The sequence below is a fragment of the Bombus huntii genome, chromosome 3 (assembly GCF_024542735.1).
Source record: "Bombus huntii isolate Logan2020A chromosome 3, iyBomHunt1.1, whole genome shotgun sequence".
In the NCBI taxonomy this organism is placed as follows: domain Eukaryota; kingdom Metazoa; phylum Arthropoda; class Insecta; order Hymenoptera; family Apidae; genus Bombus; species Bombus huntii.
In genome coordinates this window covers 11,309,846-11,330,467 of record NC_066240.1, presented here as the reverse complement: position 1 = coordinate 11,330,467, position 20,622 = coordinate 11,309,846, and the positions used below count along the sequence as shown (strand labels likewise).

The 20,622-nt window shown below is 30.1% G+C and overlaps 2 protein-coding genes across 7 annotated transcripts; both read right to left on the bottom strand.

Moving 5' to 3' along the window:
* Window positions 1-625: 625 nt before the first annotated feature.
* On the bottom strand, window positions 626-11,181 carry LOC126863607 (kinesin heavy chain). Of its 3 annotated transcripts, XR_007688933.1 has the most exons (15): window positions 10,524-11,181; window positions 7,449-7,590; window positions 7,164-7,337; window positions 6,806-7,074; window positions 6,468-6,714; window positions 6,154-6,390; window positions 5,734-6,080; window positions 5,445-5,648; window positions 5,219-5,362; window positions 4,853-5,137; window positions 4,580-4,765; window positions 4,301-4,504; window positions 3,899-4,193; window positions 3,636-3,806; window positions 626-3,535 (listed from the first exon to the last, which is right to left on the bottom strand). XR_007688933.1 is itself a non-coding variant. In XM_050613921.1 (14 exons), the coding sequence occupies exons 1-14, from the start codon at window positions 10,680-10,682 to the stop codon at window positions 3,513-3,515; spliced, it is 2,916 nt and encodes a 971-aa protein (XP_050469878.1). In that variant the 5' UTR covers window positions 10,683-11,179; the 3' UTR covers window positions 626-3,512. The 3 variants fall into 3 exon arrangements, 2 of the variants coding, with proteins under 2 accessions (XP_050469878.1, XP_050469877.1); XM_050613921.1 differs by lacking the exon at window positions 3,636-3,806 and having other exon boundaries at window positions 10,524-11,179; XM_050613920.1 differs by lacking the exon at window positions 3,636-3,806 and having other exon boundaries at window positions 626-3,477; window positions 10,524-11,176.
* Window positions 11,182-13,025: 1,844 nt separating this feature from the next.
* Window positions 13,026-20,563, bottom strand: LOC126863597 (E3 ubiquitin-protein ligase HECW2). 4 transcript variants are annotated; one of them, XM_050613888.1, is made up of 9 exons: window positions 20,257-20,563; window positions 18,514-19,806; window positions 17,885-18,175; window positions 17,512-17,710; window positions 16,895-17,430; window positions 16,483-16,820; window positions 16,210-16,410; window positions 15,176-16,135; window positions 13,026-15,030 (listed from the first exon to the last, which is right to left on the bottom strand). In XM_050613888.1, exons 2-9 carry the CDS (start codon window positions 19,762-19,764, stop codon window positions 14,919-14,921), a joined length of 3,888 nt encoding a protein of 1,295 aa, XP_050469845.1. In that variant the 5' UTR covers window positions 19,765-19,806; window positions 20,257-20,563; the 3' UTR covers window positions 13,026-14,918. The 4 variants fall into 4 exon arrangements, with proteins under 4 accessions (XP_050469845.1, XP_050469847.1, XP_050469846.1 ...); XM_050613890.1 differs by having other exon boundaries at window positions 20,348-20,563; XM_050613889.1 differs by having other exon boundaries at window positions 20,352-20,563.
* Between the last annotated feature and the right edge of the window lie 59 nt (window positions 20,564-20,622).

The window sequence follows — 20,622 nt, the reverse complement described above, 5'->3', positions numbered from 1 at the left end:
GTTTACTCTTTGTAGGAAATAATTTTTTTCGTACATCTGTCAATGACAATGTGTTGTCTAAACATTGTTGTTCCACATTCCAGTCCATAATATTCAGACCATTCATGATATTTATCTTTGAAGAAATACCATAAGAAAATAAATAAAATAATGAAGTCTAGTTGAATGAAGCAGTTCATTATTGTTTGGACTAAAGAGTAAATTAATATATATTCATATGAGTTTTATAAAATAAATAAGGAAATTTGGATATTCATAATTTTGATATTGAATAAATGCAAATATACATGTAATATAAATTATTTTATTAAATAACTATGTTATTCAAGAATCAATATTTAAGTAGTATCTTATTAAAAAGTTAATGCAGCTATCATCAATTATTAATCAAGTAATAATAATAAACTTCTTATTAATTTCAATTAAATATGGGTGTAAGTTAAATGTAATATAATTTATGGTACCTTGAAGCTATGGCCTTCCTCTAACTCTGCATACAAATCTATCATCTAATTCTAGAAGGATTTTTCAAATTTCTATTTCATTTTATTTTCAGCTTCGAATGAGGTAGACCTGAATTTGATTGAGGGCTTCTGAAGAATGTTTATAACATGTACACAAGACATGCAATGAAAAAAGAATTTATTATTCTTTTTTATTATTCTATTTTATATAGTAAACCTACTTCGATACTTATAGGTTTCGCTATGCACCATCGAGTATCAATTATAGATCTTTTTTGTATTTTAAAACGCCGGTAATTTTGTTATGATGTAGAGCTTAATTAAATAAGCGCACGTATAGAACATATAATAATTTTTCGAGTAAAGCATAGTGTAGCAAAGCAGGTGATACAACTACATGAGTTTGTCGCACTTTTTCTGTACATTTTTCGGTATGTTTCTAAAACAATGAAACGAATATCTACATCTGTCAACTTATTTATTTCCTTCACATTCGCATACTTCGTACAGTTTACAAAAAAACGGTAGCGGTTATAGACCTCCTCATTAACAGTGATCCTTGTTTTCCAGCGTGAATGTATCATTATAAGTTTAACTACTTCTCTTCTTTTCTTTACTATAATTTTAAACATGTTTGATGTATTATGAAAATAATAATAACTCTGATTTTTTCTATTTTCTCCCATACATACATCGGAGATTTCCGATTAAAAGGATTTTTTCCGATAAGCATATGGATTTTGGAGGTTTTTTTTTGTACAATAAAATTCATTAAATTTTTTCAAGCTCCATTGCCCGTTTTAATTATACGAACGAATCATACGAATTACAATGTAAAAAAAGAACATAAACACGTATGTCAATTTGAAAATTACGTGGATAATTTACATTATGCTATTATGTAACAGTACTCGATTAGTCATCATTGTGTTTAATCACGTTTTAATCATAACAAAAATTTATTCGCTAAGTACCGTCCAATTTCTTCCTTCATGTTGAAAAATCAATAATGCCTTTACAATACTCTATAAAAATAAATGTTATTTAATAAGGAAAAAGTGGTCGATGCCCGAAACTCACAATCAAAGAGTTGGCTAAGCTGATATTTTATTTCACGATTCACTAGCTTAAGAAAGAAATTGAATCATGATCAAAAATTCAGCGAACACATTAATACCTTAGTTGAACAGTAGAATGAAAAATACATTATCGTATGACAATATTTCGATAATCGTTAAGGCTTTGAAACAGTAATATTAAGTGTATCTTGCATTAAATATATATACTTGTAGCCTTTTATGCGTAGGGCAATTTGCAAAAATTGTTTTGTTAATTTGCCAAATAAATGTAATAGTGTACGATTATATTTACATACATTTGACAAAAATATTTCAATAATAATTGCACTCATTATGCACCACGCACTTGTCTTCGCATATTAGCAAACACAATTTCTCCTTCGATATCACAAAAGTTAAAAAACGGAAGATGACAAAAATGATCTCACATGGAAACATGATTTCTTTCGTTGTCGTCTACAACAACGAGAGACAATGATTCATAAAGAAATTGTTAATCTTTTTTGCCTACATACCATAAGGAATCTATGCGTAATAAGATTCCAACGTATCACAAACAAATATTTAATCGCGCACAGTTTACAGAAACCTATCTTAAATTAATATTGTTTAGAATTCTCCTGCTCCGGACAATACATCAAGTACGTGTGGCTCGTACATTTTTATCAGAACCATAAATAAAACAATTACAAAAAAAAATACATAAAAAGTACACATTGAAAAGCATTAATTATCAACAAATATGATTAAAGAATAGAGTTTTCTAAAAAATGCATGTGTATAACGTTACGTTCAATTGTTACACTGAAAAATAAAGAGATACATGTGTGAGCGAATTTTCGGCGGCCTGCAACAGGTTTTAGGAACTTAAGCAGACCTGTGCAAAAGCTCACTATTAGACGTACAGTATACATACATCTAGGTAACTTCCGAGCATAAGCTCAACATGAAGAAACGTAAACTAACACGTATATCTAAGACAAAAGATTTACCCTATAGGCCAAATTTCATTGGTCTACAGAACTTTAAATGTAGTATAAAAGCCTCTGATATAAACAAGAATAAGCGATAATAAATTAATTTAAATTAGATGAGTATATAAAGATTCATGCAATGAAAACTGTACTATAATAAAATAAATGTGAACGAGGATAGCGATGAAATTCTTCTGTCGAAAATGTTCATAAAGCCATTGGTTCTTGGACCTCAATAATATTTAGAATAGCCAACAAACTTAACACTCTCGGTTAAGCGAGCTCTCTGGTCCGAAAAATCTGTTGTCACGAGTGTATTAATAGCAATGGAGAGAATTCTTACAATTATAAATACTTATAAGCCACGATAATTCCTACAGTTTTTTTCAAAGCCGCATGTCCAATCGCATTTCATGTCAGCGATACCTACCAAATCTTAAATAGTACTGCCTCATTTGTCGGGAAACTTCAATGTCGATAGCAGATTAATTAAAACTACTGTAGACAAGTCGATCAAATTGCATTAGTGTCACTTTTAGGAATTTATTTTCTATTCTATGATAATGGAATTCATTTGTCTTTTTAAAGATATAGGATATAGTATACAAAATTTTGATAGAAATAAATATTGAAACATTCTTCATAAGAGGCCTTTGCATGATTATTTGATAGACATTCACCTTTATTTATCGTGCATGATATTAAGTTAAATAATTTATAAAAATTAACTATTTACAAATCGATAGGACATGCAGCACTAATTTTACTTAATGCACTTATTTGCATTAATAAGCACATGCTTGTTTCGAGACAAATAAAAAGAACTGGCGGTGCTCCTTGCGGATATATTACGTCTATTACCCTTACTATATAGTTGTAACATTTATGGGTATCCACTACAAATTAGAGTCTCTGGAACTCTATTGCTTTCATTGATGAAAGCGTTCTTGCATTCGTTTTCTGTAAAAGTGAAGGGTTTGGCATTATGCTCACGATCACTGTACGCTGTTACCCATATCTGAATAAAAACATGAAAAAATAAACAAACATCAAAACTAATATCACCAAAAATATTAACGCAAAATTAACGTTTTATAAATAAAATCACCCATACTCACTTATTAAAAAAGAATTGAGAATTAAAATCAAAATTCTCGTAAGGTTTGTTCTTTTAAGTAATCTTTCATTCTTTATATGAAATTATATGATTTATATTTAACTATATTAGATAATATATTCCAAAATGTATAATATTTTTATCGATTTCTTTTATGCAAAATTGAACAAACCTACGATTTGTGTGTAAAAATAAGAATATAGATAGTTATATGCAATGGAGAAATGATATATAACAAAGATAACTATACAAATTATTACTCACCACGATTTCCTGTTCTAATAGCATTAACATTGGTTAAATGGTGTTGACCAGCTCTAATTGGCTTAGCAATTTGCGCGCTAGGTCCACGACGAGCCAGATTCTTCTGTCTAACCGCTTCCTTGATTCTATCTACCTCATATTGATAACGTTTACGATCTCGCATTGCACCTTCTTTGGCATCTCGCAATGCTGTTTCCAGAGCTTTTACACGCTCCATCGTAGCTCGCAATCTTTTTTCAAGTTTGGGTAATTCACATCGAAGATCAGCGTTATCCCTCACAAGTTGTTTATGAACCTATTAAAATTATATAGATAATGTTTTGATGGAGAGTATAATTACGCATTAAAAATATTCAGCGATCAAATTTGTAATTTTAATTACTGAATTTTTCAATCACGTACTTTCGTAAGCTGATCTAGATTATTCTCAAGGAAGGAAATCTTCTGTTTCTGTGTAAGTGATCCACCATCGTCTTCGTTATCTTCTGCGATCATAGTTTTCTTTATTCTAGTCTGAAGATCTTGAACAAATAATTTGCGTAGATTGTGCAGTGTTTGAAGTTCTTTGGCTACTGTTTCCTCCAGACCTTTAAGATCTTTGCGAGCCTATAAAAATTAATTAGTAATTACAGAAATTTGGACTTTTAATTGCTCTATATCTTTTGTCAAATTTACACGTACTTGTTCACGGCGTTCATTAAGTAAAATTAGTTCTTGCAATTTAACGGATTTGTTTGCTTCTTCTTGTTTCAATCGCTCATAATCGGCTTGCATTTGCTGATGAGCTAATGTGAATTTCTGGTTCAAATCTTTAAGTTCACTGATCAATTCTTGCTTCTCAGACAGTTCATCCCTAAGCGCTGCGACCTGCATTCAATTAATAATAATAATATTTAGTATTGAATTATTCATAACAATAACAATAATATATAGTAATGTAAAATGTATATTTACTTGTTTCTGATGAGCATCTCGCAATTGATCCATTTGTTCTTCTAGTGCTACTCTCATTTTTGTTGCTGCTTCCTTTTCTTCTGCTTTTTCTTTATTTGTAACTGCTTGTACTTGTTCTGCAGCCTTCAACTTGGCACATTCTTCGCGTAAAGCATCAACATCTTCCTCCAAAGCACGTTTACGTGCTTCCGCTACTTTCATTGATTCCGTTAATGTTTGCATACGAGCTTCATGTTGAGAAATTAATAAACGACATTCAGCCAGATCTTTTTCATATTCGGCAACCTAAAATAAAATTGACCAATGAGCGTTATATTGTAAAAATCAAATATAATGAATTCAAAGAGTACGAAATCGAACGCTTACTTTCTTGTTACAGTCTACTTGGGAACTTTCTAATCCTTGGCATCGTTGTACTAAATTCTTCACCTCTGATTTCATTTTGCTAATGAATAGCCTTGCCACTGTGAATTCCTCTTCAAGTTTACCATTGCTTTCTGTAGGTACAACCTATAAAATATGAGATTTGTAATACTTTATGTAATTCCACTTATAAGAAATTCTTTAAACGATGTAGTAAATCAGTTTTTACCTTTAGATTTTCGTCACCGCCAATAGCAACTCCAATTTCACCTAAATCTTTCAAGAAGTTTGCTAACATTTCTGCAATACGTTTCCTTTGATGTGCAGACATATCTCTCAACTGTTGTAATTCTGAAGCAGTACTGTTCAGCGTTGTTTGTTTTGCTAAAAGTTCTTCTGTCAAAGTTTCTGTTTCTTTCTTTTTAATATCACACTGTAAGAATGTATATATAATATAATAATATCCTTATATCTTTCAATACAGATAATATAAGAAATTAGCTATTGACATAAGATACCTCTTGACATTTTTGATCATAATTAACTGCTAACTCTTCCAATGCTTGTAAAACTTCTTTAACTTCTTCCTTAGCCCGTTCGTGTTCTTGCTGTGTTCGGTTCACCTCCTGTTGTAGTTTCTCGTATTCACGCCTTGCAGTCGCAATTAATTCTGCTTGTTCATGAATTTGTTCTTTCAAGTTTTCAACATATTGCGATTGTTGATTAATCTCTTCATCCTTATCATCCAATTGCTGGTAAAGTCTTTCACGTTCTTCTTCTAGTTTCTGCCGTTCTTCATTAGATAAAGATCCAGCCATCAAATTGCCACCAGGAGTGGCCGGCATTGGACCATCATCAAGTTTACCTGTGGAAAGCATTATAAATTATATAATATATGTCACAACATTCTCATTCTTATAAAGTAAATTGTATAGTACCCTCAATGGACATATTAATTGGAGTTGTAACATCTGATGCTTCAACCAAATTAAATTGTTCTTCGAGTTTAACTGTTTCACCCTGTCGCCAACGAGATAATTCAGCCTCCAATTTTTCAACTTTTCCTTTCAATCTAGCTGCCTTCTCTTTCTCCCTCTCATAACGACGCTTCCATTCTTCAGCCGTTAATTCCTCATTAACGCATACAACATTCTTTATAGTCTTAGCTCGTTTACCTAAGAAAATAATTAAATATATAATCGAGAAACTTCATATATTTAGTCAAGACAAAAATAAAGATCTCGTTTATTACCAAAATCTAAAGTCGACTTTGTTTCTGATTCATTGAAACTAGCTGGTGAACAACAAATAATAATCGTAGTTCTAGCATTGCCACCAAGAGATTCTTGCAAAATTCTAGTCAACTTTGAGTCACGGTAAGGAATGTGAGTTTTATTTCCATCAGCTAAAGCTGAAATTACGTTTCCAAGAGCTGATAGGGATTTATTAATATTTTTTGCTTCATCTAATACAGTGCCTTCTGCTCCAGTTTTTGAGACCTAAAATATAATATAAACAAAAAAAAAAGGTTTATTCTGAGGAGAAGGAAGTAGATGTAATGATAGATTTAATAGAGTAGATGTAAGTCACCTTTTCAGAACCAGCTAAATCAACAAGATATAATTTTCCTGATAGCTTCTTCTGGTTTTCTAAGTTTTCTTGTTTCACATTTATTAAGAATACGGAATGAGAACGTGAGCTGTGCTCATTCATGTTAGTTACAGCAATGTGCCTATTTGATTTTCCCTCTTCTATCACTTCAAACACTTCTTCAGGACTAGATACAAAGCGTTCTGTTGCACCTTTTACAAATGGTACTCGATTTTTATCTTCATGCACACTTAGATTCACCTTAGACACTGAGAATGAAAAACAATAAAATTATAAGTAACAATTTTAAGAATTTTCATGTTAGATATATAAGTAAAATGAATAATAAAGTTCTTACCATCAAGAAGATCTCTGATCTTATCCATATAGATTTCAAAGTATGATACTTTGATATGAAATTCCAAATTCTCTTCCATGCCATAAATATGATTGAAAATGTCATTAACGATTCTGGGAATAATACCCTGTTTATTTGGGTCTCCAATAACACCTTCCATAGTGTGCGTTTTACCTAATTCACACATAAATATTTCATTAGCAGAATCATGTTAGAACTTAACTTTGATACAATAACTAATAACACATATTTATGTATTTTACTTAATACAAAATTTCAATTTACCTGATGATGTTTGCCCATATGCAAAAATAGTGCCATTGTAGCCTGCCAACACATCTGTGACAATTGATCTAGCTGCTTCATTGTAAACTTTATCTTGAGTAGCATTTGGCTTAAATACTTTATCAAAAAGATATACTTTTCCCTAAAACAATATTGCAATATTAAATTAAAGAATATACGCTACTACACAAAAGTTTTAGAACATGAAGCCATATTTTGATAAACTTTCATATGATATTTGTACAATTTAAGTCGTTCAAATCACATAGTTTTATTAATACAATTTACGGATGTATTACGATTTACGTATTAGTTGATTATATGACAATAAAATATTTCATTGTCCGAATAATGAAAATTTACAAAAACGAAAATATATGTGAATTATTAGAGATACGCTCCGTTATGATAGCCGTGAGCAGAATATTCTTTTCCGTTCCTTTAATTCACGATGGCTATGTTCGCATATTTTTTTGATTTATACAAATATTTAGAACATATTATAGAACTACAGAAACATAAATTAGAGTTTCTAGCTAATTCAAAGCTTCAGTTGAAATCACTTCGTTTTGAATACTTTTCGTGTGCACGTCGCATATTAATAATAAGAGAAAAGACTTGAGTATAGCGAAGTGTTCTGAGAGAGTCTTTTTATCAAGAGAAGAGGCTATTCTGCAAGAGAAATTTTGAAGAAAGTGAGAACTTCTTCCGTTGTCTATAGCCTGTGATACATAATTTCGCAACTACAGGTAATTTGAAATGAAAAAGGTAACAGTTGAGATTCGATTTTTGTAAACGTAATTAAAGAAAAACTACTCCAAAAGCAAAAATTGATAAAAAACAAATGAAACTAATTTCGCGATTTGTGGAAAGTAGATTTTAAAGGTACGCAACTCTAAAAAAGACTTTAGTACGCTAAAAATCATTAACATTAATCACTAGAAGACTATATTACGAATAAGTTTAAATTTGAAATTTTTAAATCCAAAATCCATATTTTAAATCCAAATTTTAAATCCAAATTAAATTTTGAAAATTTTAAATTAAAGTTTGATTTAAGAGATATATAAAAATAGAAAATGCTTCCTATATAAAAGCGAATTGGAAATTGGACCGAAAACAACACAACGAGCAATTTGTTAAAAATAAAAAATTTTAGAAAAAAAATATTTGTGTATATTGCACAAACGTAATCTCCGTTACATTAATCGAAACTATTTCATTCATGATAATGATCTTACGTATCTAGCGAAGATATGTAAAAAATGTCTAGAAGAAATACTAAATACAACAGAAATAAATGTAATGGTGAAGTAGCTATTGCCTGATGTTAACCTTATCGGAATACTATAGGGTGTGTTAGGACGAAAAATATGGAAAAATGTCCACAATTACGGACAGAAATGAAATATTATATAAAGGGAATGAAAGATAAGAAAGAAAAATAACAATAGAGAAATTATTAAAAAAATAATAATTGCTAAAATACCAAAATTAGTAAATATGATACTTAAGATACACAGGGTATATATAGACGAAAAAATAACTAATTGTTATTGATTTTGGTAAAGTATAGAGTTATTATGTTTTTAAACATGTCTGTTATTATACATATAAGCAATTCTGTAAAATATAGCATTACTTTAAATATTTTATTAATTTCAATAATACTTTTAGGTTTTTATCAAATTTGATTAGGTATCCTGAGACTTTTAAACAAAATATATTTAAATAATATTCATTTAAAAAATTAATGACATAAGACAAATGTTTGCCAATTTTAAATAAGTAACAATACCTTAATTTTATTAAAATTCTATTTTTATCTTACATATTTCACGAATCAGTGTGAAACACAAATAAAATATTGTAGGGAAAATTATATATTACATGTGTATTTGTAAGTCCCTTTGAAATATAGAAGAATATAGGAAAAAAGGGGGACAATTGCACTCAATGAAGCTTTGTATCAGGAACCTTTTAAAACAATAGCGATATCTTTACTGAGCTCCAAGATCAAAAGACTTCTATATGAAATGGTACATTCATGAACATGTATCTACTTAAAAATACATGTCTACAAAAAAATACATACAAAAGTAAAAATATCATTAGGAATAGTTTTAATTTCTATATACAATAATAAATTTTCATAAACATATTTTCAAAAACAAATATTCATAATATATAATTATATATCTGTTTAATATTCTTAATACAAAACCATATACAATTACAAAAATTAAATTATTTGTTTATATAGAAACAATAAGATCATAATGCAAGAAAGACATAGATAGAAAGACAGATATTTAAAAATACTGACACTATCAATTAAAAAAATCCTAATCACTTAAATGATTTGATAATCTATATATTTATCTATCTTATTATAAAATGAGGATTTATTTATTAGTACAGCTGATAAAATCGTAATATATAAAAAAATCATGAAGTGTACATATATTTCCTGCAAGGGTATAATGAGGATAAGGAGAAATTAAGGCTATAGGTAGTGGAAATATTTTACAAAAATTTAATAATTATAAGAAATACAGGATCGTTTATTAAATTAAGTTGTAGCGAATGCGATCAAACATTTCACAAAGTTGAACTTGTATTTGACGAATCTGAGGCCAACAACAATTTTTAACGCCACAAAATATATATATATGTAGTTAAATTGACAATTGACTACGGTCGATGAACGAAAAAGAAATTCGATCGTTGACAATTCGGTACTGTATCTACTTTGAAATTACGGTTTAATCATTCGCTGAAATAGATGCGTCAACGTGAGGAAATCGTTCAGCTCGACGAAGCACCGATGGAGGCGGAATGAAATCTCCATTTCGCCGAAAATAACAAAAATGAATCATCCTGTGCGTCGATCGAAGGATTCTTTTAATCGGCGTTAAATGCATAGCAGACGGTTTACAGATAGAATATACTGAATATAGAGAAGGACCGAGAGAGCAGCTGTCAGCTGTGCACGATGACATCACACGTAAGCTGAACACGGTTAACTAAATGTGATAACTAAAAACGAGAATGACGCATGTAAAATCTACGTACCCCTATAGAGATGCAGTTATCCTCGCCGCCGGATGGGAATTTTACAATGAATTTCGAGCCAGCCTTCTCCTCGGAGTCGTTCAAAGGTCGAAATCTGCAGACTACCTTGATACTGTCCTCCGCGGCAATCTCACGCTCCCTCGGCGTCTCCATTGCCATATTTCGGTAGCTCGAATTCGTGACACGAGTTCCTTAGTTATTCTGATTAGTCACACTTAAAAATGATTTCCGATCTCTCGTAGGGTGCATAGGCGACGAGATGGTCGCGTGAACCGCATCAAGAACCACTACCGTCTTCTCTGTCACAAACCACAGCCCGTTTTGGAGCCAGCAAAGATGGCTGCCGTTGTTCGATGATTTTGCGGGTGGGTTGATTTGCGTGTGCAAAGGTGAGAATCAACGATCGTACTTATGTTAGACTGATAAAGAAACATGGACGATATAAGGTGTGACACGCGGCCAGCCCTCTTCTACTAATACATTACTACTACTCTATATTGAAGCACGGAAGTGATTTTTTTGAATATACTTCGGGTACTCTAAAAACCAATCGATGAGAAGTCTAGACAAAGTTTAACGCAAACGCGTCGAACTAAACGTGCGCGCGCGCCGTACGACTTGCCTGTTTGCGCACACGAAACAGCATTGTCGGCGGATATCATACATACCAGGGCTGTAACCTGCGTGGGCGTCGGATCCTTATTCCATTTTCTAGCCAAATACTTGTTTGGTCATTTTGTAGGATGCTAATATTCCTCCTTGAAAATCAATTATAGTTTACTTATAACGTTTATAAATTATTTGGTATATCTGAAATTTAAGCATAATGTCTGTAATTATTTTATATAACCTCTTTTTTTGCATAATACATTTTTCATTTAATTTAGTTTACAAATATTGTTTTTTTGTTGACTAATGCTTTAAGTCGTTCAATTTGAATCTAAATTTGTAATTATACTTTTGTAGGTTATATGACAATATTTTTTAAACAGATTTCTTAGTTTACCTGATAAAATAGTGCGAATAATTATAATCATATGATATAGCTTCCATCAAATTATTTTTAATGAAGAAAGGACAATTGGATTTAATGTTTTCATATTTAATATCGTTAAAAATTAATTTTTTATCTTTCTACTAGGTAATTCGTACTTCGATTGCATTTAATAGTCCTCGATATATGAAATTTAAATTTTGCTATTTGTACAATTTACGAATGCATATTAAATTGGCCAATTTCAAATTTTATGCTTCCTAATATCAGGATTCACAAATACAACTTGTAAAAAGATAATGGAATATTTTGATAATGATATTGCATCATTTATTTAGATATCAATATTTATTAAAACACAATCATAAAATAATATTATATTACAATATTATATTAAAATGATATACATTTATAATAAACATTATATCTCTCGCGCACAAAAATTTTTATCTATCATTAACATATTTGTAATAACTGAAAATATATGTATATCACCTATCTATATTCACGCAATGAATTATGAATTTGTCGTAACAAAAAAATACACAAAAATTTAGTATTATAAAAAATTGTAAAAAGTAAATTAAAAGGTATATATTTTTTTGGAACACTTTATTAGCATACCATCACTAAATTTCAAAATTTCTTTCTCTTTTGATTTTAAGAAAAGAAAATAAATATCATTTTGGTACTGATATACAAGTATATAATCTGAAATATAAGATTTATTGTATGAAAATGTACTAAAAATATATTTAAAAAGTTTGGTTCTAATCCGTAATTGATTTTTTTTTACACTTCACTACGGTGCTGCCTTTCTTTACCCTCATTATTTTTGTTCTTACATCCTGTCGTGACCTTCATAACCTGACATTTATTGATTCAAACATTTCAAACAGATTTTGCACTATGTTTCTGCATAGACTGCAACATTGTCTTCATAGAATTTTTCTACGAAGACATTTGTCAAATATCTTATATTTTCGCGAAACAAAGAATATTGGTATTTTATAAAATAAAACATCAAATTGATTATAAGTCGACCATGGAAAAATGCATTGGTATTGCCTTGTATATAACCATTACATAATAATGAACATACGTGTGAAATTATTGAAAACTTTATCGACAAACTTTCTTTGTTAGAACTATGAATCACCAACTCGATTTTGCGTTATTTAAGAAATAAAATTGTCAAGTACCGCAAATTTTTTTTAATTAAAAATATTTCACATTTAATTTGATGGATAATCTTTAACTTCAGATCTCGGGACGTAAAAATGTAATTGTACACACTTTCGGAATATATTTTTAGACAATTGTATGACATGTCACGACTAAATTAGATTTTTTAGAAGATACTATCCGTTAAGTTTAAAATTTTCACTTCCTCTGAATACCTAATTTTTCGTAAGACTGTAATTATTCTATAAATTAGAAAAGTTTGCTTATTATAATTTTTTTTTGCATGAAAGTAGATCGGATATTATAAGAAAGGAAGAACAATGTTTAATGTAACATAACAAAAGAGGCACATTTTATTTTTTTTAACAATAAAGTAAAGAATGCTCTCACACAGTCATGGTTCATTGTAAATGTTATGTGTTATCTAATATTACAATGCCTGTAACTTGTACAATATGTACTAAATAGTCTATAATTTGCCATGCTATATGACTAGTTTACAGATAATATAAGGTGCAACTTATCTTCAACAATCACATAATATTAGTATTTCTATTTAATAAATATTGTTTCTATTATTACTACATTAATGTTATTATTGTTATTTATCGACGTTACTTATCGTACTACTAACATCACACAAAATCAAACAATCACTTAAACGAAAGTTTAAGAGTAAATAACATATAAAAATGTTTTTCATATTTTATATCATCATTTTTAATTGTTATTTTTTTGCCGATTTTTATAGATATTTAATACTTCATTTTGAATTCTACTAGATAATAAATAATTTCATTAAATTTATTTTGTAATATAATTTTGGGTCAGGAGAAATATAAATAAAGTTGTGCTGTATTATCTCTTGCACATTACAGAAACATTGCACATTATATGTTTTGTATATTATACATAGTTTCTTTTCTTTTGAGATGAGAAACGATTAAATGATTAACAGGTGAAAATTTTTTACATTAATGCCGCAAAAGTGAGATTAAAGTTCAAGAGGTAGACTAAATCTTGAAGTATAGGACCATCTACATGCTCATCAATTCTTCAAGTAATATTATAACGTTTGTTTAGTATAGTTTTTTCTAAAATTAGTTTTAAAGAATTAAATAAACGAATTGCAAACGATGTCCTACATATTGAATAAAATTCTATAAAACGTCTATGTTAATGCTAAATGTGAAATTAATAACTGAATGATGATTGATTATTCTTATTACTTTCATTGACTGTATATTCTTCACATATTATCCATATTTTCATTGTTTATTCATTAACTGCTTTTCTGGACATTTTAAACATTCTTGATTAATACCAAATACTGGAAATTTTTATTTAGTTTGAAGATAAATTATATAAAACACGTTGGAAGAATGTTTATAAAACGCCTTGATTACTTGTGAGAAGATATCACTAAATATGCAATAAAAAGTTTTTGTTTTATAAACATTTTTTTTGCTTCATTGTAGAACTTCGTAAATTAATTACGAAAATATTAAATAAATTGACATGGAATGTCTGAAAACATTAGAAAAATAACTACAAAATTGAATATTTAAAAATACAGACTAGAAATCAGTATTATATCTACAAACTAGGTAGACAACAGAATAAATTAGCTACATAGCTGCATTATATATTTTTGTGAAATGCGATATTAAATGCTCTTCAATTTTTATAAAAAATTTGTAAGAGTATTTTTACAAAATATAAAGAAAAAAGCTTTTATAGAAATTATGCTAAATAAGTCGCTTATTTTTGTATCAATTTCAAAATCAATTTTTTCTATACCACATATATCTACAGTGTTTTCCGAACAATTTCTAAAACTATAGAAGTTTGAACAGAAATAATTGTATATATTCATACCTAAGAATTTTTTCTCAATGTATTAAATCTATAATTTTTATACAAGAAATGTACTACGCGAATCGTTATTTAGTTTAAATATAAATAGATTACAGCAATATGTATACAATATTTAAAATTTTCAAAATATGCGCAACTGTTTTTGTTAGATATTTACATTTTGATACAGTTTTGATTATAGTAATCTAAAAATCCGATCATGAATTTTTGGATAATAGAATACATTACCAATCTTACCAATCTAACTTTAAATCTGCAATGATGCTTTATTCAAATAACACGAACCTTGATGTTTTTCTTATATCGTTATGCATTTGCTGTAATCATAGCAAATTCTCTTACTCTATTCCAAAAGTATTTGTTTCTTCTACAGCCAATAAAAGCTTTTCGTATAAAATTTCAGGCGTAGGATACGGTGGAAGATCCAAGCGATTAAAGCATGTATGAGCCCTAAAAAGTTATCTATTTTGAAGAATAGCATTATTGAATAAACAAAATGATACTATTAACAAATTTGAGAAACATTCATACCATAAATATTATAAGAATTCTAATTGTTTTGTTCATTATATTAGTTTTAAGACAACTTTTATACCTGGGTAAACTATTTGGCCTTCCCCATTTTTCAATGCAAAATTTCCGTGGTCCTGTAGATCCACGTAAAGCTGCAAATCCTTCATATGGAATGCTTGACGTACCAGTAACGAATTGTAGCAGTCTCAATCGTTGTTCATTAGTAAATCGGCTTATACTGCTCCAAAACCATTCTACTACTGGATGTGCATCGTGATAACCACTTCTGTATTCTGTATGCGTTCTCCAATCGTTAAGATCAATTTCTGCCGCTCCAGCTATTACTAATTCTAATTCTCGTGCATCAAAAACTGATACTAATCGTGGATCTACGACTTCATAAAATCCACGAACTAGAGATTCCGTTTGTTCGGCAATACCGCGCTCAAGTCTCCAACGTACAACTCTTTCAAGGTATTCCTTTTTATTTTTCTCCGTAACTGCAATGTTTCTTCCTCCTGGTTTTAGTTCACGTTCAGCTACTCGGCCCAGAAGTTCTTCCGTGACCGAAAAAGTTAATTCCAATGGTTCAATACTTATATCTCTTTCTTTAATCCACATTAAACTTTGATGGAATTCTTGATCTAAACTCTCTAAATCACTTAGACTCGCTGGTATTCTCAGAAGAGCTTTATAAAATGGTCTTGTAAAAAAGGCATCAAGCAGATATTGGTGAACTAAAGCTAAACCCAATACTCTGCCTGAAAACCTGAACCAATCATGATAATTATCTACAAAAGCTGACATTGGCGACACTTGTACGGTATAAGTGTCGTTAGCAGAATATTCAAATAAACCGTAATAAGGATTAAAAAGTTCGCGCGACAGATGAAAGAAAAATTCACGGGATGGGCCACCATAATCTACACCTTCTTCCTCATCAAACATAATAACTAACTTGCTTTTTTGCAAGTCTTTTTTTGAAGCAGCCATAATACGAGTGAAAGCATCTTCCAGGAAATGTTCTCTTCTAATATGTAATCTAAATAAAATATATAAAAAGTGTATAATATAATAAATATATTTATACATTTTTTTATATTGGAATATACTTACTTTAATTTTCCTGGACCTTGTCCATATCCTTTACTTTCTAGCTTCCTATAAAATGTTCTAAGTTTAGCTTCAAAATCTCTTCTATATGGAGCTGGAGCTCTAGCAGAAGCTCTTGTTAAGCCAGGCGAAGCATGCGGACTACCTAATGGAGATCTGCCTACGTTTCCAGGTACATATGACATAATTTCTTGTTCAAATAAACTGCAACAATAAATTCAATATTTTAATATTATTTCATCCTTTACCGCCTTCAGAAATTAGATTATTTTGTACCTTAATAATAATGCTAGAGGTACGTCATGTCCCAATCGTTGTAAAGCACTCGTCCCTTCAATTCGTATCGTATTTACTTTCTCTCGAAGCGCAATATTTTGTCCTAATGCTGAATGTCTTTCTTTTAGGATATCCATTATATTTGGTTGGCGCAAAAAGGCAACAACTTTGTCGTTATAAGCTACAGGTATATCAGGTGTAGTTGTAATAGCTGACTGTTGTGGTCTAGGTGGAGGTACAGGTGCTTCATCCAATAATGTTCGTGTGTGAGTCGGTTCAGTAGGTAATCTTGGATCAATGAAAGATGTTGCTTTTCTTGCATGACAAATGAAAAATTTCTAAAAATATTAACAATTGACTATCAGAAAAATTTCTCAAATAATGGAAATAATTTAAATCATGGCATATTTACTTTGCCTGTTCTATCAAGTTTTGATTCATAGCCTCTTGGAAGTTCTTTAGCTGGATCGGAAAAGAAATTTATTAATGCAACCAAATCTCTATTATGTTCGTATCTCGGAAAAACTGCTGTATCTCTTCTGACTTTGCTAATCATGTGTTTCAAACTGGGATTACGATTATACAATTCCACTGCTTCTGCATGACTATGTAATACTGTGAAAAAATCGGGTCTCGTTAAAAATAATACTGGAGGACTCGTATTAATATCGAATGGTTCGTTTTCAATTCTTTCGACTCGTTCATTCGGTCGTTCCATATTCTCGAAATTATTTCCATTTGCATGTTGCGAACTAGACGGCTCGCGATCAATATTGTCGGGTCGAGAAATAGTTCGACGAACGCTCTGATAACGTCTGTCTAATTGCTGCCTCCGAAGATCACAGCCAGTGTTCCGTGTTGTTAAATTGGGCCTTTGCCAAGTTGTCGTTCGATTAATATGATCTATGTAGAACACCCGACCATGACTATCGATTCTTGCTTCCCATGCTGCGATAATAATATATTCAATAAAATTTTCTTGTTTAATTACACTATAACATTATTAAAGTTATGCTAAATTTATCTTACATGGTGGCAAAGGTTCCTCAGATGGTAATGGTACATTAGATGTTTGACACATCGGTAACGGACGCAATGGCTTTGGACGATGTGTAGGTGTTGGTGGACACTCTAATGGATTTGTTAAACCAGATATTGGCCTTTCTAATGGTCTAGACGGCCTCGGTGAACTTAACAGCGCAATACTTTTTGTGACAGCTCTCCGCGACTAAAATATTAAAGGGATTGATTATAACAATGTAAATACGGGAATCATATAAATATAAAAAATTGTAAAAACTTTATATGAGACATCAATATTCACAAAAAAATATTAAATACAAGCTAAAATTACATTATATGCTTACCAATTAACTGCAGTGCATATATTTCATTAAATTACCTTTGAATTAGAAGCTTCATCAACATCTACAATTTCAAATCCAAAACAATCTTCAGGGTGCAAGGGTGCAGAATATTTTTGAGGATGTCTTTTGGGTAATTCTGGTGGGCCAGTTGGTAAAGCATTACTTCTATGTAAAAGTTTGTGCGTTACCCGTGGTGGTAGTGGTGGAGGATTTGGATACAATGTTTCATATAAACCTTCAGGAAATGAAAAGCCTTCTGTACTTCGCCACAATTGATAATATTCCACGCCTTCTTTTGTTACAATACCATTTGTATCACATGGTCTCTGAAGTAAAATATATTTTATAAATTGTGATTTTAAAACAATTCTACTTTCAACATGTTTTATACTAAAATTTAATTTATAATTTTGAAGGAGTGTAATATTAATCTATTAACAATTTTGAAATGAAAATCAAATTGCATGTGCATATATAAAAGTGTAAAGGAAGTATACATATTTGCATATATCAAATATTGAAACTTGTTTGATTTAAGGAAAAATATGAAACATTTAGTACATAAGTAAGATTAAACATTAAAAATAACAATAGAATGCTGAATTATTTGAGTGTCATAATAATAAATATTTATCAAATTTTAATACAGTTAAAGTAACTGCACCTTTTTGGTCCCATTATGACCTAGAACTGCTTGTTGTGATTCTGTATCAGAATTACTTGCATCACTACTGTTTGAAGAACGAGGTTCTATTTCAATGCCTTGGGCTTCTTTAGTTGATGATGGTTCCAATAGTGCCACAGCATTTTCTTCCAGCTCATGCTGCTGAGCGCTGGCAGTTTCAGATAAATTTTCTAAAATTGGCAGTTTAAATGGTTTTTTTGTAATATCATTACAATGTACTAAATCTGTTAACATGTTTTGTGATTTTGGCACACTTTTAGATGTGTGTGAACTACCAGCTTCATTTAATCTGCTTAAATTTTCACTTATACTCTTATTATTATTTTCTGTTATACTTAATGATTTATGTGTATTAACAATATCATTGCTATGTGTTTCACTTATTGAAGTGCTCAGAAATTGTAACGGTTCATCAGAACTGCATGAAGCTATACCCTGTAATGGTAAGCTACAAGCATCTTTCATAGAATCTCTGTTGTGAGTACTAAATTGAGAACTAAATTGTTGTAAAACATTGTCATCATTATTGTTATGTTTGTCCCCTGTACTCTGTTCATATTGTGATTCTGTGCTACTAGATTGCAAATTTTTGCTAAAAAATTGTTTCTTTCTGATCATGTTTCTAGAAGATAAAGGCAGCTGTTCTACAAAACTGTTTACCTTTCCAGGACTACTATCTATACTTGCCAAGAAACACTTCTTTCTTGTTAAGTTTTTATGAGACAATGATAAATGTTTTTGTCTCGAGTTTTGTGCAATTTCATCATCCAACCTACTTGAAACACTAGCAATATCATTAATTGCACAACCCAATGCTAATGCAGCTGCACCAGCATTCTTGGAAATTACACTTCCTTTATCACATTTTGATTCAGAACATGCACTTAGATCTTCAAGGGTATTTGATACCTGAATATTACTTGTTTTATCAATTACTTCTTCATTAGAAGATGCTTTCTGTTGCTGTAAATCATTTTCATTTGACATACAGTTTACATCTGATGACAAAGAAGGATTCTTATCCTGTTCTATAAAATCACTTCTAACATCAGACTTAATCACTTTTTTGCTACTATTTCTTATGGTATTGGTTTCTACATGATTTACTGTAGCTGAAGATTCTTCACTTGTCACACCGACTGTTAATAACGTAACAGATTGTTCTTCAGGTTCATTTTCTCCATTATCTTCTTCAGAACCTATATTTTTAACATTAATCTCAGATGGCATTTTTTAAAACATAGTACCAATCAATTATATTTCTTTATATTGCTGTAAATAAAAATGAAATAAAAATGTTAATAAAATAAATAATAATTAAATTATATGAATAATTTTATCATATAATAAAGCCATTAGTGCAATATTGAAGTTAGTATATTGAATAAAATTGGGACTATATATTTGACACAATTCTTTGTGAACAGTACACTAATTTTTATTGTAATAATTTTATTCTAATACTTTTATCAGGCATTCACAGATCATAGCGATATTAAAAAAAAATCTGTTCAGTCCGACACAGATAAATATTGAAATATGTACATATGAATGTACATTATAATTGTCACAAAGCATGTAATGTATCCAGTATTAAAAATTCGGCACTTTTATTATTCAAAATCGTTATGAAAAACTAACTAAAAAAATTTATTACAATTTCCGTTAATCACATATAACGGAACAGTAAATAAGTTATAGTTCATTTTTGTGATACGGTACCTTTAAAGGAGATAATTATTAATACTTCAAATTTTGCACACACTAGTAACGTCAAATCGTATTGAAATATTAACACATTGGTACATTTTACCTGCATATGTTACATCATTTCAAATATCTCAAATGAAAAGCCCCGGTAAAGACATTTTACGTCACATTTACATATTCATTTACTCTCCTTGCTCATTATACGAATTCATCAAAGAACACTTTGACAGAAAGATATAGCAGACTGTATCTGGTAACTTTTCGTAGCGTTACATTCATAGGCTATGCTGTCACATACGTCTGATTTTGATACCCATTTGGAGAATTGGGGAAGATTTGGGGAAGTTGGATTGTTTCTATGAAGCGTTAAGGCGCTTC

Coding starts and splice junctions, on each gene's coding strand:
- LOC126863597 (XM_050613888.1), bottom strand. CDS start 19,764: ATGCCATCTGAGATTAATGTTAAAAATATAGGTTCTGAAGAAGATAAT. Junction 16,411..16,482: donor CCTCTAGCATTATTATTAAG/GTACAAAATAAT, acceptor TTATTGTTGCAG/TTTATTTGAACAAGAAATTA. Junction 15,031..15,175: donor AGGCCAAATAGTTTACCCAG/GTATAAAAGTTG, acceptor ATAACTTTTTAG/GGCTCATACATGCTTTAATC.
- LOC126863607 (XM_050613920.1), bottom strand. CDS start 10,682: ATGGCAATGGAGACGCCGAGGGAGCGTGAGATTGCCGCGGAGGACAGT. Junction 6,715..6,805: donor ATTTAGCTGGTTCTGAAAAG/GTGACTTACATC, acceptor ATTATATTTTAG/GTCTCAAAAACTGGAGCAGA. Junction 5,649..5,733: donor ATGATCAAAAATGTCAAGAG/GTATCTTATGTC, acceptor ACATTCTTACAG/TGTGATATTAAAAAGAAAGA.